Source organism: Heterocephalus glaber, unplaced genomic scaffold (genome assembly GCF_053883595.1).
Source record: "Heterocephalus glaber isolate CG9 unplaced genomic scaffold, H.glaber_assembly_v1.0 deba00001444, whole genome shotgun sequence".
Lineage (NCBI taxonomy): Eukaryota > Metazoa > Chordata > Mammalia > Rodentia > Bathyergidae > Heterocephalus > Heterocephalus glaber.
The window spans coordinates 21,588,371-21,607,890 of NW_028258297.1; the positions used below are offsets into that span (position 1 = coordinate 21,588,371).

The 19,520-nt window shown below is 36.6% G+C and overlaps 1 protein-coding gene across 1 annotated transcript in view; it reads left to right on the forward strand.

The window, feature by feature from the left end:
- Slc15a5 (solute carrier family 15 member 5) overlaps positions 1 to 18,832 on the forward strand; it is a 90,182-nt gene extending 71,350 nt beyond the window's left edge. The window contains exons 8-9 of the mRNA XM_004845816.3: positions 13,455 to 13,563; positions 18,534 to 18,832. Coding sequence (XP_004845873.1) covers positions 13,455 to 13,563; positions 18,534 to 18,681 — 257 coding nt within the window. The 3' untranslated portion in view covers positions 18,682 to 18,832. The remainder of the gene's footprint in view (positions 1 to 13,454; positions 13,564 to 18,533) is intronic.
- The last annotated feature ends 688 nt before the right edge of the window (positions 18,833 to 19,520 follow it).

The following is a 19,520-nucleotide window of genomic DNA, read 5'->3' on the forward strand; positions in this document are numbered from 1 at the left end:
CTGTGTCATCTTCCTAGTGGCCGGAAAAATCCTCTATTTTGACATATAACCTTAGTCAGCCCATCTGCTGATAACAACATTCCGCAGAGTCAATCTAATTTTTATCACATAGAAATTCTACAAACATTTAGTAAGTATTCATAGAAATAATGTAGTATTGTAGCTAAAAGAATAGATTCTGGAGTAAGACCACCTCAATTTGAATCCTGATAGTCTAGCTTTTTTTGTCTTTGATAATTAAGTAATCGGTATCTATATTAAGTACTCAATGGAGATTGCAATTGTGATCCTCTTCTATTTTATAGATAAGCCACTCCATTGTTTGATATTGTATGCTTCCTGGATTCTTCACTCTTCAGGCTCCTCTATCTACTAAACAAACAACTTGTTAATATCTTTCTTAAAATACAGTTTTCAAAATTGAACTCAGTATTCAATATTGCAAGAAACAAGATAGATATGTTACTTTTATCAGTTTGGAGCCTCTCTCTGTCTCTCTCCCCAAATGCCAACAGACACTGTGTTGACTTTTCAGTAGTTGTATTACCCTTATGGTCAATTAAAACCTGAAACTTTTTATTATTATTTGCAGCTGCTCTCAGTTCAGCTCCAATCATCACAATTTTTTTCCTAATTAAATCCAGGACTTTATCTTTCTCCTTAACAAATGTCAACCCATCATCCTAAATAACAGACATTTTTGAAACTCGATTCTGTCATCCAGTGAATTACTAATATTTCCTCCTTTGCTGGCTTTGTATCGTCTGCAAATTTAGTAAGCAAGTTCCCAGACTTCTTCCAGGTAATTGATAAAATTGTTGAATTGGACAGCACTGAAAATAGAGCCTTATGGAAAATTCCTACAGATCTCATTGCAAGTTAATGACAATCAATTAATCCTCCTCTTTTGGATGTAATCAGCTCCCAATTCACCAAATTACTCTCATTCAGCCCCCACATTTGTCTATCATTCCCTAAATGACATCGGAGGAGACTCTGTCGTATGTGTTTCTGGGAGTAGGATGTGTCTATGTTTGTGACAGTCCCTTTAGCCATGATAATATCATTCCTCAAGAAAGGAAGTGCGGTTCCTTTAGGGGATTTGGTTCTCGTGCTTTTATAATGGATTAAACTGACTAATTAGCAGCCCTAAAAAAGAGTGATCCTTTGACCATAAGCATCACTTTGGATGAGCCATTATGCCTCTAAGACTGTCTCCACTTAATTAAAAGAGACAATGCACTTCCCTTTTCTAGAGATGATGAAAGGATAACATTAAATAAAGTATTTCAAAATTCCAATGCCAGATATTATTTTTAAACAGAAGATTAAGTCATACATGATAATGGCTCATTCAGCTAAAAACAAGTCTCTTCAGTCAAAGAGCCAGACTGACTTTTTTGTATGGAACTGACCATAATGAAACCAACACTCCAAGTGTATATTTAGGCACCCCTCACCCCTCGATGTTTCACTTAGCGTTTAGAGTATTTCCAGCCTTAAGGATTCGTTTCAGCCTAGCATGTGTGCTTGTGAGTGTGTGTGAATGTTCATGCATGGTTGAAAAAGAAGATCAGCTATCACAGTCCCCCAGTCTCCAAGCTGCATTAGTCATTTTTAGCACCATGATGGAGAACGGTGTGAATGCGGTAAATTCAAAAGATTTCTCAAAACTTGACGGGGCAGACAGATAACTGTTAGAGTGACATTTTCAGTACAAGTGAGAAAACTGATCCTTCTGGGATCTCTAACTCTGAGTGCTTTAAAGGAGAAGATACGAGACTAAACCCATCCTCCTACACCAATCATCTCAGGAACAGTTTATCTAAAAGTAGCAATGCTAATATAAGGGAGTGAAGAAGTCAGTCTAACTGCTTATTTCAACTATATCCCATTAGCAGCAAGATCAATTTTCTCACACTCATGAACTTACCTTTTGACAAAAATAACAAAATAGAACTCGGTGAAAATGATGTCTTCATTATGGACGTGCAGGCAGTGGGGGAAGGATCCAAAGAAAATGTCTAAGAGGAAAGGATAATTGGGCAGAATTAAGAGGTCAAGCCATATGTCTTCCTGTTCTCATAGTCCCTCCTCCTCAGAATTCAGAAAAGGTGCAAAACATTTAGCTATTTAATTCAAATCAAGAGATCTTAAATTAAAAATGAGATCTTTTAAAATTCTTATTTAAATATCTATGAGTATTGAAGCCACCACTGACAGCCAGGTCAGCATGAATCACTGAGCTGCTCTTTAAAATTGCAATAAACTTGAAAGAAGAAAATATTTATGTATCAGGAAAATAATTCAACTTGATTTCATGGGCCCATGCCTCATTTCTTAGACGTGTTTCTTGCAACTCCAATACATGACTTGGGCCCAACTTCTAATGAGTTTATATTTTTGGACTCAGAGAGGAAAGGAAGGGGCCGGCTACCCTTCAATCCACCTCTGGCCACTTCACTCATTTGCTTCCTTTGGTGCCAGTGGTCCCCAGGCTAACTGGACAGCTCACCCAGGCAATGCTCAGGACTCCTAGTCAGAATTAAATCGTGTCTTCCTCGCACAATGGTGTGATTAATTCCAGATACATTTTATCTACATCCTTTTGACCCACAGAGACCCCTGGAGCTGCAAGTAGGTTTTGGATTCATCACAGTATCAGGTTGAGACTACCTGTTAGCTTATGGAAAGTAACTACCCACTGCTATTGCTCACAAAAGGTAGAAAAGCACACAAAGCCTGAGCTTAAATTCAGCTCAGTCCTTAGTGACCTATAATATCTTGACCTTGTTATTTAATTTTTCTTAGTCTCAGTTTGTCCTTGTGTCACTCATAGCTTACCTTCCAATTTTATGAGAACTAGTAGAAATAGACGTAAATCACCAAATAACTGTGGGTACACAAAAATAATGATTCCGGTGGTGTTGCTATAACTTGAGTGAGATCTCATTGCCTTTCAAGGGGGCTAAGAGAATCATAAATAAGATCCTTTCATATGAGACTTTTATAATTCTTCAGAAAAGAATGTAATCCATAAATGCAAAGCTCAGTTTTCCTGCTCAACATTAATTCCAGGTCCAAATTGGAATGAGATAAGATAAGACAGTGCCTGAGATTCCTCATGGCCTCATGGACCTATGTCATTAATGGAGTCTCCTTTGCATGATAAATTTATGGAAGTATATAGAGTTAGAGACACAAAGGCATCTAGAAACAATGTTAAAGCTGAAACTAGAAAAATGCATGATATATAACACGGTGAGCTTAGGCATGAAGTCTTTCTGGTAGATAGCAGATATAAGAAGGTAGAGACTTCTAGGTGCATAAGAGGAACACAGAGAAGACTAAAAAGCTTTTTAAAAATCCAGAAAAGATGACAATCATATGAAGTCAAATCGGAAGATTAGGCAGAAGCAAAAATCATAGGAGATCTTTGGCTTACAGAATTTTTTTAACTTGAATATAATAGGAAATTATAAAGGCAATATATGAGTGACATTGTCTATTGATATTTTAAGATCACTGTGGATGAAAAAAAATTTGGAAGGGAAAAAGAACGGTTTAGGAAATGCAGGAAGGGGGCAAGTGTAGTAATCTAGGCAAAGCTAAGGTGGTGATGAAGTAGAGAGCAAGTGGACAAGGGGGATTCATGAAAGGAATCATATGTTCATTTTAAGATAGAATCTATTGCTGATTGTGTTTTCAATAGTCAGGAGGCAGCAGAATGCAGGAAGTAGGAGGAGGTGAGGTCAAGGATTTATCCCAGCTTCCGAGAACAACTAACTGAGTGGGCAAAGACTCCATTTACTAAATAAAGAAGACAGGGAGAACAGATTTTAAAATTTGTCTCTCATTCACTTTATAACACAGTAAGTTTGGCAGAACTGAGAAATACCTAAATAGAAATATCTGGAGCTCAGAAAAGACCTTGGTTAGCTACATTAATGTAGGAATCTTGAGCACAAAAAATAACATTTGAAGCCTTAAAAACTGAATAAAATTACATAGCATAACTACAATAAAGAGAAAAAGGAATCCACAACTTATACGTGAAAAACCCAACATTAGAGATTGGATGAGGGAGAAATAACCTGTCAAAGAAAGATAGCATCTGGGGATGGGGGTATATATTATATATATTTGTTCACAATAACATTATGTACATATATGTATATGTATGTATGCATATATCATAATAATATAAAAGATTGTTTCAAGCAGGAAATGGCAACCTGTCAAATGCTACTGTGAAATCAAGTAGGATGAAGAATGTGTTCATAACATTAAGCTACACTGTGGTCACTGGTAATTTTAACAGGAAGCATTTCAGTGGTGAGGTGGGAACACAAGCCAGATTGGAATAGGCTAAAGAATAGTTAATAAGGAAGGAAATAAAAACATCACATGTAAAGAACTCTTTTGAAGAACTTGAGACTGAAGATTTAAGAGACAAGTAACTGCTAGAAGGGGATATGAGTGGATTTGCCACATTTAACAAATAAAACTACAGGATGACCAGTTATATTCAAATTTAACATAAAAATAAATGATTATTTTTAGTATTTAAATATGTCCCATGTAATATCGGGGGCATACATACACAGAAATTATGCATGCAATATTTAAGACATGCTAAAGTCTTTATTCTGAAATTGAAATATAATTGGGAAGCCCATATTTTATTTGGGAGCCTTAGTTGTGCGTTCACGATGCTTTTTCATTTTTGAGAGATGACGCAGTGTTTTTCACTGATGAGAATACCCGCCATGGATGGAGGCGTTAAAAGTGCAAGAGGAGGAAGGGAAGATCAACGGCAGTGAGGCCTTGGAAGGGAGGTGGGGGCTCAGTCAAAAGCCAGCCCACAGGTGAACTTCCTGGGCCTGAAACAGGAGAGAAAGGAGAAGCTGGATGCAGGTGCCAACAGTTGTGCAGATATGGTATTGGAGGCTGAAACCTCCCTCCCTGTTTTCTTTATGAGATGTGCAGCAGGACACCTGAGAGAACAGAGGGAATCTGGATGGGAATATGGGAATAGGACAGCAGTGAGATATGGACTTGTTCCTCAGAGCAAGACAACATGGTTTAAAAGTCCAGGGCTGAGATCTGTGGCTGTGTTGGAAGCCCCATTGATGTTGGTGAACACAAAACTAACTAAAGCATGATGATATCGTGATACTCGGGTGCTCTGGGCAGACGAAAGGTCTAATAAATTTTACAGTGGAATGAAGACCATAAACACAGGATGAAAGGGATAAACTCTCCACTCAAAGTGATTTGGGGTGAAATGTTATCTCCCTCATCAACAAATCTAAGCCATTAGCTAACTAGATTTGCAAGTGAAGAACAGACGGTTCAAATAAGAAGGTACTGGGGAAAGTCAATTCCTGTTATATCCATCAAATTATTCAAGTCCAATATCTTACTATTTTACTTTACATAATACCACTTGAGGATTGGTTCATTAATTTGGTCCACAAATACATATTAGGTTCCTACTATGTGCAGGCACTGGCTAGATATTGAATTAATAACGACAAGGCTGATGTTTAATTAACAAGAAGAACCTTATAGAAATATTTGACACTCAAATTAATATCAGATATATTCATTTGACTAATGCTATTACAATTACAGTTCATAGCTAATGGCATTATCGGGCTATTATCACAAAGCATTACCTCTCTTCTCAAACTCATTTCCATGATAATTCATTGAAATCATCATGAGAACACGCTATCTTGATGGGTTTTCCCTCCCAGTGCTCTTCAAATGGATGAACTCTCCCTGAAAAGGCAGCTTGCTCTGCCAAATATCCACGCCTGCTCTGCTGGCTCCGCAGTTGAGGTGAACAATGCCTGTGATTTCTCTACAGTTTTGAAAGACACAGTGTCCCTTCCTGGAAACAGCAAACTGATTTCATTTTTATCCACAATCCCAAGAACTAGAAATGCAAATCAGAGTGTCAATGCAGGCATTAGGATCCAGAGCAAAGGCCTGGGTATGTATGGGTCTGGGAGTAGCCTCGGTTCATCGTTCATTCAACAAATATTCATTCTGTCTCCTTTATATGACTTTAGACAAACAGCTCAGCCGCTCTGCACCTCTGTTTCCTTGTCTGTAAATTACAGGTAATGATAATCTGAGTTCTTATTAGATAAATATGAAAAAATTGTCAAAAAGTCAAAGTTAGAATAGAGTTGTTAGGGATTATTTCCTTCAGGTATCATGAAAATTAATGTGTTTTAAAAATTAACTCAGGTAGGAGAGCTATGAATCTCAAATGAAGCATTTAAATCAGGTTACTGAAAGGAGGAAGGAAAGAAATTAACATTTATTAAGTGTCAGTTATATGCAGACCTTGCTATATGCATTTCACAAAGATATTATTTCATTAAATCTTCACAATTCTTTGGGGGTAGATATTTGCAGGCCCAACATATAGAAGAGGAAAATGAGCTCAAAGTTGCCACAATCATATAACAATAGTGGATTCCTGATTCCTGGATAAGCTCTTCCCACTGCCCTGGGTTTATTTCCCATGGTGCAGGCATAGATCCACCCTAGAGAATGACTGATACATATTTTTAATTGGACACTTCCTTGGTCTCAAGCAAAAAAAACAAAAACAAAAGCACCTAGTAAGTGAAAGATGTGCCTAAACTACAGCAAGGTATTAACCCATTTCAGTTTTGTCTCAGCAATTTTGTACATTAGCTAGATCAACAACATTGCAAAATAACTTTCTTTAAAAAGCCAATGAAACCTAGGGCCGGGGATTTAGCTCAGTGGTTTCGCTGCCTGCTATGCAAGTGTAAAGACCCGAGTTCGATCTCCGGTACCAAAAAAAAAAAAGCCAATGAAACCTGAAAAAACTTCGCTCCCTGTGTCCAATTATCATTTGATGAAATTCCAAAAGACATATGTTAAGATTTTTCAAAGTTCTATTACATTCAAAATGAAACAGTAGCTAGTAAGAAGTGGAAATGTTGCATCTTCCTCTGAAAAGAGACAGTATAAATCTGTTCTGAATCAAAAACAAAATGAAGTAACACTTGAAATAATATCATGCATACCTAAAGTATTTGATAAATCTGTGATTTTTGTAGAGTGGTATGGCCTGAAGTTAGTGAATCTGAGCATTCAGGATCAACTAGTACTTGTCATTTGGGATATCAGGATGTGTTTAGACAGTTTATAATGAAGACACAAACTACAAAGTTACAGAATCAATGCTGCTAATAACAGACCTGTTTTTCAGTACTTCAACTGCCCAAGAGTTAGTTAGTGGGGGTGTGAAGCCACTCTCTTAGTTGTGACTCAGCATTTTGATTTCATAGATGAGTTTATTTTATACAAGTTTTCCCGGTATAGGTAAGCAGATCCATCATTCTTTTCCATTGTGATTAATTTCACTTATTTATTTGCTTGGGGTTGTTTGTTTGTTTAAGGCAGGGTCTCACTATGGTAGTCCAGGCTGGCCTTGAACCCACTATGTAGCCCAGGCTGGCTTTGAACGCGCAGATCCTCCTGCCTCAACCTCCAGAGTGCTGGGATGACAGGCGTGTGCCACCACACCCAGCTTGTAATTAATTTTATTGCACTTACCTGTGAGTATGGAATCCAATAGTTTAACACTTTGAATTTAATTTTCTCTCCCAAGTTAATTTCGTATCTCAAATAAAATATTTGTTTCAAAATAACAAACATCTATAATTTAGAATATATTGTAAAAAAAATTGATTAAATCATGAATATCTCACAATTATAGGATAAATGGAATTAAATTAATCAATTAGACAAATATATATATTTGTCTTGAAACTATTTCAGGACTTTCTGCCCTGTTCCTTTCACCTGTCTCTTACTTCTAGCTTATTATCACTCTAATTTTATTTATCACAATTTTATTTTATATATTTTGTATCAGGAATTACTGACCATACTTCTCATAGTGGTTATTTTTTGTTTATTAATGCCATATTCTCTACAGTTTATACTTCCAGATGAATTTTAGAATTGTTTTATCAATTTGATCCAATCCTAAATCTGTTTTAATGAGATGAGTAAAACGTCTAGGTTAATTTTAGAAAAACTAAATTGTTAATCCTATTTTGCACTTCATCCAAGAATATAATAGTTTTTTGTTCTGTTTTGTTTTGCTTTGCTTGAAGACTTTATACAGGTAGGCAAGAACCTCCACCCACATAGCTTTTCAATTTATTCAATATTTTTAAATGCAATTCAGTAAGATTGACTCTTTTTTCTTATATATCCTGAGCATTTCCTGTTGAAGATATTATAGGAATTGTGTGGTTTTTTTCTCTTTTTGTTACTGTGAACTGAGTTATCTTCCTCATTCAATACAGCCTACTGAGATTATCACTATTATATAGTAGTGAGATTATTAATGTTTGTGTCTTCATTACATTGCTTAACTTTCCTTAGCAAATCATTAAGGGCACTTCAGTTATCTTAAGTTTTCAGCAAAATTATCTCATCTTCAAAGAAGCATATTTCTTTAAAGTGAAAACCTATGTGCCTTTAAATAAATGTGCCTCTGAGTAAAATATATATCTGTATTTCTAAATTTGTAAACGCAATCTCCTGATTTTCTAAATACTTAGATATTCTGGGTTTTATTTACTCTTTAATCAATTAGTTAATTAGTGACAGTATCTTTAATTTCTAGGAGGTTGGGTTTGTTATTGATTTATTTCAAGTTCAGTAAAAGGGCATTTTCTTTGTACTAAACAATGTAATCTTTATTCAACTATTTCAATTACAGTATTATAATTCTCCATGTAATTAACTATTTTTCCTATTTTAGCAAAAACTGACAGTGTAACATAATCATTCACAAGAATTGTTTATATATGTCTTCCCTGTATTTTCAAGACTGTTTTCATTAGTTACCATATGACCATTGTACTACTCATCAATATAAAAAAGTTTCTCAATGCCTCTTTGAAAGATTATTCCTTTGAATTCAGTTTGCCTGAAATTGGCATTTTCCGTTATTTTATTTCTTTTTCTTATGAGTTCCTCTTCTTTTATTATCATCATATTATTTTAAGCTTTATCTGTTAGGGATATTTCTTGTAAGCAACAGTTAACAATGTGTATTACAGTCACTTCACATCTTTCCCACATTGAACTTTTTCTATCATTCTTCTGAAACAAGCATTGTTTTTCAAATGAGAGTGTAAGTGGATATTTTTGCTGAAGTCTACAGTCAAACTGCCCTGTTAAAACCCAAGTTACCACAGCAAGCAGACTGCTGGACTGGAGGAATACCTTTACACCATCTTGAGCTTTCCTAACACTTGGATCAGATAGCATGATTATAGACAGTAGTGTGCGGCTCTCTGGTCTGCCTGGCACTCCTACTTATTTTTTACTTATGGGGACATTTCTTGGATGTAGTATACCTTGCCTGTCTTCTGTTCCCATTACTTCTTGTCCTGTGGTGTCATAGGGTTGCTCTCCCTGATAGAGGTCAGAAGCGGAAGGAGTATCTGGCAGGGCTCTTTCCTCCTTTACCTGTGAAGAAGGAAGGAAGGAAGGAAGGAAAGAGGGAGGGAGGAATGGGGAGAAGGGTAGAAAAAAGGAAAGAAAGAAAGAAAGAAAGAAAGAAAGAAAGAAAGAAAGAAAGAAAGAAAGAAAGAGAGAGGAAGAAAGAGAGAAAGAAGAGAGAGAGAGTAGCTACCAATATTGCACCTAGACCTGACCTTGATTTCTGTGGAGAAGCATGTTCTGATTACCTCCTATTTGTCCTATTGGTGAGGAAGGTACTCTGCACCCCCCTCCAACAACTAGTCCATAGGCTTCCACTGTCTTTTTGTCTCTACCATGACCATGGTAACTTAAGATAAATAGAAATATTTCATTTAGTATCTATAAAGTCTAATACTTCTGAGTAATTACTGTCAGCATGTCCCTTACTAATCCGTGAACTTTTTCTCATAAGTAACTTGGGATGTGCACTTCCTGGTACAAGAAAATCCACCCCCACAAATTCAAACAAACAAATAAATCAAGTTGAGCAAGAGCTATCTGGAGGAATTCTGAACAAAGTCAAATATTTTGTGACTGCTCTATTACTCCAGTGGTCTAAGGCTCATTACTGACTAGTTGGTTACAATATTAAGGTAGAAAACCAGAGCTCACTGTGTGCATTAGCAATGTCATATAATGGAGGAGCCACCAAACTCTGTAGCCGGCACATTTTCTCTCCTGTTGTTAACCTTTCTGCTTACACAAGCTGAGTTCTGGAGTTTAGTATGCCCCATTCTAGACCTAAAGCCTGCACTTTGTCTCCTTCTGCAAGGATGCTCCTGATTTCCATCGGCCACTAGAAATGTCAGATGAAAAATGGCACGAATGTGAATTACAACAATAAAAGTTTATAAGCTACTAAAATAAAGTTATAGTACCTAAGAGCTGAGTCAACTGACAATGTTAAATGAAACATTTTACAACCAGTCCTAGGATAATGATTTTTAAAAATGGCACACAGAGCATGAAGAAATATCTGACAGGAAACAAGCCCAAGATCAAGCTCAAGTGACCTGATTTTGGTGAGCTACCTCTAAAAAGGGCAGGAGGAGGTGATGATCTAATGTTTCTGCTCTGTGCCCAGCCTTTGGCAGCTATTATTTCTTTTACTTCTCATTACAATTTAGCGAGGGTGGCATCATTGTCATTATGTGGGGGGAGGAGAGACTGAGGTGCAAGTGGTCCAGTTATTTGCCCAATAACAAAACTGTTCAATAAGGGAAGCAGAATTGGACTTAAATAGTATGTCTGCCTCAAAGCCCATGTTCTTTCTAGACTTTTCTATATCAAATTTGCTCCTTTACCAAGTCAGGTAACTCTATCTGGGTCAAGCAGTTTTTAGGTTTCATGAAGAATCTCTCTGTCCAACTTGATGCTGGTATTTGTCCCATTCTATCAACTCGGGTGATGATTCTCTTTACCCTGGGGTTCACCATGTAAGTTAGCTGTACAGAAAATGTCAATTTATAGTTAAATAACGCAGAAAATATTGCATTAAAAGGAGACCAGTATTATGAAGAAAGTTGAACACTCAAAATGATATTTAAGAAGGAATACAGGGAGTTATCAGGAATTTGAATAGGTGAAAAGGCAATCTTTCATTTTATTTTTTAAATTGCCCCAATCTAATGTTTTTCATAGGCCTTCAAATTTCCACTACCTTTCTCTAACCTTTTCAGCACAACAACCCCGTTCTGTCACCTCACATCCCCACAAACCGAGTCACAGTGCTTTTCATTTGTGCTATCCACAGTATCCCCAATGACAGACACAAGAACACCGCACACCCAGGGGACCTACCGCTGTCTCCTCAAAGACTGGTATTTGCTGTAATTGCACAATCTCTTAGAAATATTATGTTTTACCTTTAAAGATCTTACAAAATTTATATTCTTCTCCCTCATCTGACTATGTTATAATATAAAGATAGTCTTTTCAATTACTTCTTATGGGCCAAAATTCATGCTGCGAGAAGAATTAATGTCATGTTAATTCTGAGGCTTCACATACTCCTTGCAAACTCCTGTTACTCTAGCAGAGAAACATGGTGATAAAATGGTATAATCGCATGACGTGCAAAGTGCTGATGTGAAATGAAAAGGACAGAAATACCATTGGGATATTAATTCAAGAAAAAAAAGAAAATAGGACTATTTGAATAGGCTTAGCAGGATGATTTAATTCTTTCTGAAAATAAGTGGGCTGTTATCCAACCTTATCTTGACCTCCATCACAATTCTCTACAGTCAAATTATAACCAAATATTTAGTTCCTATACACATACACGTAGACTACACAATATCCAGTAGACAGACAGATAGACAGACAAACAGATAGAGAAACCCTCAGTGAATCTGCTCATTTAAACTTCAGGTGAAGGCATCATGTCAACATAGCCATAAAATGAAAAATTTCCTTTGTAATATATGCAAATTAACAAAATGAGGTAGAACTTCCAAAGTATCTCTGAATTCAGTACCAACTTTTATTTATGGGTCCAAGACTACAATGGACACAAGATAATTTTCATGCTTGAGCCACAGTAATGGTTACTGGGAAGTTAAATGACAGAAGAACAGCTTCCCACGGGAAGTGGCATAATTAGTCATAGCTATCGTACTTATGCACTTGCTGACTATCAGCCTTGAACAGAGTGTTCCATTCAAACCCCACTTGAAAATATGCACGGTCAAGGGAGAAGCCAAGAAACACTTTCTAGTTCCCAAAGCAACCCACAGCCCATTTGGCTAGGATGCCACTGAAGATCAGTGCTACTGGCACAGAGTCTGAGTGCTCTGGTCCCGAATTCATCTTTACAGCCCATTGTAGGAGCTCCTCCTTGAAAAAGGCAAGAAAATGCCAAAACATTGGCATTTGAAGGTTCAGAGATGATTAGTTTCTGTTCTCATATGCATAACATTTTCTGGAAATATTCTACTCACTCAGAACTGCAGTTGAATTAAGTTCTCTCCATAAAGACATGGTTTTTTCCTTTTAAACATTCTATAATACTAGATATCTGCAGTATGTCTGGCAATACTAGATACCACCACTGTTTTTGTAGTACTGTTTAAAACTAAGGGTTGCATATATTATATACAATGCATTATAGTTTGTATAATAATTGGATCATAATACCTCAAAACCCACTGAACAAAATTGAGTATGTGTATAGATAGATGTAGATATAGATATGAAAAAAAGGAAAATCATGGAAAAGATCCAAAGAAAAAGTAAAAACTTAGGAGTGAATTAAACTGCCTTGAATCCTGAATAATTCCATCTGTCCTCAGTTTGATATCACAAGGAAATGGGGACCCTTTATTAGAGGATGTTAAATGGAATTATTCACCAGGCCAAAAGAAAATATTTATGTCAGAGATTGGAGCAATTTACCAATAGGAGCAGTGACATTATCATAAGATAACCCTGCATTTATCTAAGTTTTCAAAATAACCTAATAGCTGTCATCTACATGTATTATCTCAATTACATTGCAATTAGTATGTGCAACAGATTATCCAATGATGGAAAATATTTTTCATTCATTCAGTAACATGTTTACCAAACAACTCCCAGATTCCAGGCACTACTCTAAGTACTAGATGTATAAGAATAAATAAGACAAACATTGTTCCTACAGATTAATAGCATAATCAGGATAACTTTCACACCCAGCTGAAGTTTTTCCATCTCTAAATATTTGGGATACTTTGCTTATCGTTTTCCTGGCAATCAGAGAACTAAATGAATTTTAACAATGAAGTTTTAGATGAGCTTTTTTGCTTGGAAGACATTATTGAAGCGAATAAAGCTCTGTGAATTGGGAAATGGTAAAACAGTCACAGAAACGTATATCTCTGCTGTTGAATGACAATTACATTTGTTCCAAACAGGCAATTGGTTTCCAAACACATTAAACAAAGGCAGTTTAGAAACCTTCTTCTTTCTGCTGGCATCACTGACAATGTTGACCGTTCTGGGATTCTGGAGTGTTTCTCGAAGGTACAGAAGTGTACGGTAAGATGCACAACTTCTGAGTCCACGAAACAGTGCTCTCTGGAAACCACCACCAGTGAGCCAGCAGGAGCCCTGTATGCTGTGACTGGACCCATTAGCATATTACAGAAATTTAAAGGATTATATAGAGCAAGAAATTTCATTTTAGTCTTCACTTTTCCATTGATCCTTGTAATAAAACAGTGTTTCACTCAATTCTAAAACATGTTATAAAACAAGAGTTTTTCCCCACTATTTAGCACCCTGTAGAATTGGAAATAACCATATTGATAATAAGAATGAATGCTTTTACCATTAAAAGCAAATAACATTAAACAAATACCTAGGAATCTAATGACTCGAGATTTGGATCCCATTCAGGCTTTTAAATCAACAATGACCATTTCAAGATCAATAGAAGGCTATACACGAATCCCTTAGCCGATCACCTGAGACCATTCAGTGGGAATATGTACTATCTACCAGTCATTCATCATTAGGCCTTATTGAGTTCTCTCTCCCTGCCACCCTCCCATTGACATATTCTAAGATGGCTGTGTACTTTGAGTAAACTGCCTATCCACCCTGAGCCTCTTTTTCCACATGTTTAAAAAATAAACAATAATCCGAGCCACTTATGGGGTTGGGGAAGAATTTTGAGAAAGTGCTAAGCACAATGGCTGCTGGGAGCTAAGCAGATTTTCATTTTCCTCTTTTTACTTCATTAATTTATGTATTTAGTCATAAATCATCCCACTCATTGTCACTTCTCCCTTGCCAAAAATCTTTCTTTTATGCTTCTAACAAATCCCTCTGGTACATCAGTCATTTGATAGGTAGTATAGGAAACCAGTTTACTACAAAGGAAGTCAGCAAATGCTCAGCTTCATCTGTGTTGCTTTTCTCATGGAGCTTACGGCCCAGTATGGGAGACACTTATACCCCATGCAAGGCAAAATGGATGACAAAATTAAAAACCTTAGTAGCTCCCTAAATTTGTATACTTCTTACCCTCCAAACTATCGGAAATCAAATTGATCCTCCACAATATACAATGTCTCTAAATGCCAGCTTCATTCTTAGTTTGAAAGGAAATTAAAGAATCAGAATGTCTTGTAGAAAAAGCCAACAAGAATTTCCTTAGCTTTATAAAAAAAAAAAAAAAAAAAAAAAAACAGACAAAGCCGGGGATTTAGCTCAGTGGTTCCGGCGCCTGCCTCGCAAGTGCAAGGTCCCAAGTTCGATCCCCGGTGCCAAAAAAATTTTAAAAAACAAAAAAACCCCAATACATTCAGGAATGAAAACTGAAGCTGAAGACAAAGCAGTCTTCCCCTCCATCTACTGCATGCAAGCACAGAATTGGTGCCCATTTGCAAATTCGAAGAAATGTGTTGTGATGACTCATCTCAACTGCCAGTTTGACTGACCTGAGAGGCTATGAGATTAGTAAAGCCAACCTTGGACCAAAACTATAAACCAAGATAAACCTCTCCTCCTTTAAGCTGCAAGTATCAAGTATTCTGTCCCTACAACTGTGCTATCTCTTAGTTTATGTCTTTATCCTACTGTAAGGTTTGACCCTATCCTTCATGAAGTAGCTTAAAAGGCAGTCTCCAGAATCAGCACAGTTCAATTCAGTTCCACAGTGTATTGGCTCTATACACTTCAGCAACTGTTTAACGTTGCTAAGCCTCAGTTCACTCTTTCTTGAAAAGGAAACATTAAGAATAATACCTGGACCATATGTGTAAAGTCTCAAACACTTTAGTAATAATAATAATAATGGCCCTAGATGTGGCCTTCTGTTCTCCTTTCCTCCCTTTTACAATTCTTCTTCTAAAGTTATGCTGAGGTGTAACAAGAAGACACTAATTATGGGTTAAATTCAAGTAGAACTCGCACTGGAACTCGAATTTGTTAGCTCAGCCATTCAGCCATTCATTCATGCATTCAAACAAAATGCTAAGCATTAGTGCACGCACTAGCGGAACAAAGTTGAATCAAGCAAAATGCCAGGCTACATGGAACTAACACTGATGTTCAAATTAAACTATTCAAGTGTGAGTCTTTCTCTGTGATTGTTGAGCAAATGAGTCACTATAAACAAGTGAGAGACAGTGGTATGGGGTGCAGAGAAGAATAAAAATGTAAAAAGCATCAGAGTTTGGAGGAACCAAAGATAAGGGACTAAGTAGCCCAGGGGTTCCCAGCCCCAGGCCATAGAGCAGTACCCCTTTCTGGCCTATTAGAAACCAGGCCTCACAGCAGGAGATGAGCAGCAAGCTAGGGAAGCTTCAGCTGTGCTTCCAACCACTCCCAACACTCCTATCACCACCCAGCCCCACCTCCTGTCAGATCAGCAGCAGCCTTAGATTCTCATAGGAGCTTGAACTCTACTCTCAACTACACATGCAAGAGATGTGGATTGCACACTCTATATGAGAATCTAATCCTGAAACCACTCCCAACCCTGTCCACAAAGAAATTGTTGCCAGTTCTTGGTGTCAAAAAGCTCGAGGACCACTGATACAGGGTTTATTCAGAAATAAATCTAATTGTCCCCAAATCTTCTCCATCTCCTGTCTACTTTTTTTTTGTACATGCTTTTAGGGGGAAAAAGAGAAAGAAACAAAATGAAAAAGGAAAGAAATTAATTTTATGTATGTTGACCACCCTATTACCTTATGCAACATGTTATATACACACAATCTCAACCTACCTGTTACATAGATCTTATCACTGTATACAGAAGAAAGCTAAAGTGCAAAAGTAATTAATTAAATTAACCAAATTCACACAACTAGGATTCAAATTCAAATTTGGTCGTCTCCAAAGCCCATGCTCTTACACTGTGCTGCTTCTAAGAGCCAGGAAAGAGCCTTCTACTTACTTGCTCTGCGACAATCCTCAGCTATTTGAGAGAAAACTAGTCCCTTCGGTTAAAGTATCTACACTCATTACCACCTGTTGATCAGCAATCCCACAGGAAAAGAATGGATGTCACATATCAGAAGAGAAAATTTGCTTCCAAAGATTGAGTATCTAGAACCCACTCTATCAACACAAAGGCACACTTTGCCTTGGGGATCTACAGACCACTAGCACGGTATAGATCAGGTCAGAGAATTTAGGCCAGAGTCCTGTGGACCACAGGGAGTAAGTCTGCCTGTATTCAGGAATGCATGGTTCCAGCTTATTTTTATGCTAATTGTTATTGTCAAGTGCCAAGGAACAGTAAGTATGCAAAGAAACAGAAGAAAGCACTCATGTCCCAGAGATGGTATTATTGAAACATGTTCTTTATAAGTCAAATAGGATTTGATCTTAGTCCACATTCTGTCACAATCCAATTTTTGTCAAACCTAGATATTTTTTCACAGCCAAGATATTGTGGCAAAGTCTAAATTAGGGCGGGCTTGGCTATTCTTGTATCCAAGATTTTGAAGAAAGTGATGAAACAACACCCTTACTAATGTACAGGCAACATCAGTCTGTTGCTGCCCAAGGGCAGCAGATCCCTGAGTAATCTTAGTGTAATTGCTAGAACTGCATTAGTCATGTCAGGGTCGCTGGGACATCACCTCAAGTACAGTTAGGAATTATCCCTAAGTGCCAGACCAAACTTTCTTCATACATTAACAAACACCAGCAAAAAATCCCGCCTTTGACTCTAATGAAGTTCTCCTCAATCAAATCTGAAGTCATGCAATGGTGAGATGTCATACTCGCAGCTCTCCAATGTAAGTGCTAAAGAAGAAAGCAGATAAAATGTCTTTCCCTTGCTGAAAAGCTTAAGTAAATATATCTACAGTGTTTCATATACTTAGGTACCCCACACTGGTTATGAAAATAAAAAGAAATGATAGCTATTTCAGAGGGAAAGGCAAGAGAGGGTTGGTTTTTTATAACCACGGCACTGTCCCTCAAAGGTTGGGAAACACATCTTACAAAGTAGTTACCGCTGCCATTTATTTTTCCAAAGGTGTCAGTAATCGTCTACTCATAACCTCTAACAATTATGGAAAGCAACATAAATCAGAGACAAATGACTGGAGTTATTCAGGCAGTCTTCATTCTCTCCCAGTTACTTTTAGCAAAGAAGGCAAAATTGCCTTTCTGAAGCTTTCACAAGCCAAACATAGATGGCTGACCCCAGAGGCTTGCATCTGATAAAACTGTAAAATTGTATCAATCATATTCTTTTGTAGCTTCAACAAATATTTATTGAATATCTGCTGTACACCAGGCACTTATATAGACATTAGGAATACAGCAAGAAAAAAAAACAGTCTAAAATGCCTACCCTCCTGAGTCTTTCCCAAATATGTTTAAGAAAATAATTGTTTCTTTAGAATCAGTATATTATAATGGAAAAAAGCCAGGATTTGGAGTAACCAAGTTTTAGTTCCAAAGCCTGGCTCTACCAACTGCTATTTACCTGAACCCTAAGAAGGTTATTTAACTTTTGGAATTTCAATTTTCCAACCTGTGAAACTGGGATGATTCCATCTCACCCTAACATAGTGTCTGATAATTAAAAGACAAGGCAAGTTTTTCTTGGGTTGGGTGTGAAGGGTGAACATTCTAGAAATATAGTCATGGCCTCCTTCTTCAACAGTGGTCGTAGCACCAAATTGTCTCAGCACCAAATTTACAAACACCCAGTAAATCTGATAAGCCTCATGAGTACTGGCAACCATGAAATTTGTGAAGTCCTAGGGTTCCACATTCTCTAACTGTGGGCGTTGAGGAGTCACTGCAGGTTGTAAAAGAGCACCACCTAGAGCCTTGTATGTACTGAAACTCCTTTGTCCTATTTTAAAGAATGTTCTGGAGAGCAGGGCTCTTAAATAATCATCACTGTTGAGCCCATCATAAAAGGTAGACAAGCACAGGAAAAAGCAAATGATTTAGCAAGTCATCTACATCTGGTACTAAGAAAATCTTTTTCTTTCTCTCTTTCTTTCTTTCTTTAGATATTGTAATCTAAATCATTTTAATGCTCAGAACATCAGTGGAAGTAATCTTGAAGAAACACTTCTTCTCCATGAAAAATCTCTGAAATTTTATGGCAGTATACAGGAAATTTCTTCAAGTATTGATCTTTGGGAAACAGCCTTATGAAACTGTATTTGACCCTACCTGTCTTATGAGCACAATATTCATTGTTTTCTTCTTCAATTTAATATTTTATGCATTTTTAATAAGAATCAATATATAAAAGAGTGACTTTATGAATATAATCTGTGTATTTTATTAACAAAGATTAATTATGACCCCCCTAGCAAACTATTATGCTTTTGTACTAACATGTTATATATTAAATTAATAAAATAATTTCAATGTCTAGGTGATTATGTATACCGGTAATATTGTACAACTTTTGCAATGTTTCAACCATTGAAGACAACATAAAAAAGTTTTTTTAGAGTTTTGATAAGTCATTAGAAGGAAAGAAACACTATGCCAATACTCTTTACTATGGTAGATTTATTGAGCTTATGTTGCATCCTAAGCATTGTGACCATATGCTGTATACATATGAGTAAATATTAACAAGTAAATATGATTCTGCTATATTTGTTCTTGATGTTATATTATCAAGATATGACTTGATTAAGAAAATTTTCTCTGAAGTCTTAAGTATTACTACTAAAATAGAGGTCTTTAACAAATAATATTCACATTCTGATGAAATTGAAAAATCAATGTCAATGATGGATTTCTTGGGATTAAAGGAAAGAAGAATATTATGGCACGTCAAATGTGTACTGGGAGGAGAGTAAGTGACCAAGCAAACTAGAGATGCTTAGAGGGACCTGCAGGCTAACCCATATGACATCATTTAGTCTCCATGGCTACCAATTTAAATGTATTTTGAAAAATCATTTTCCTTTATAGGCCAAGAAATTTGTAAACTTGTTATTTTAATGAAATAAATCTAATGTCCTATATCTTTGTCA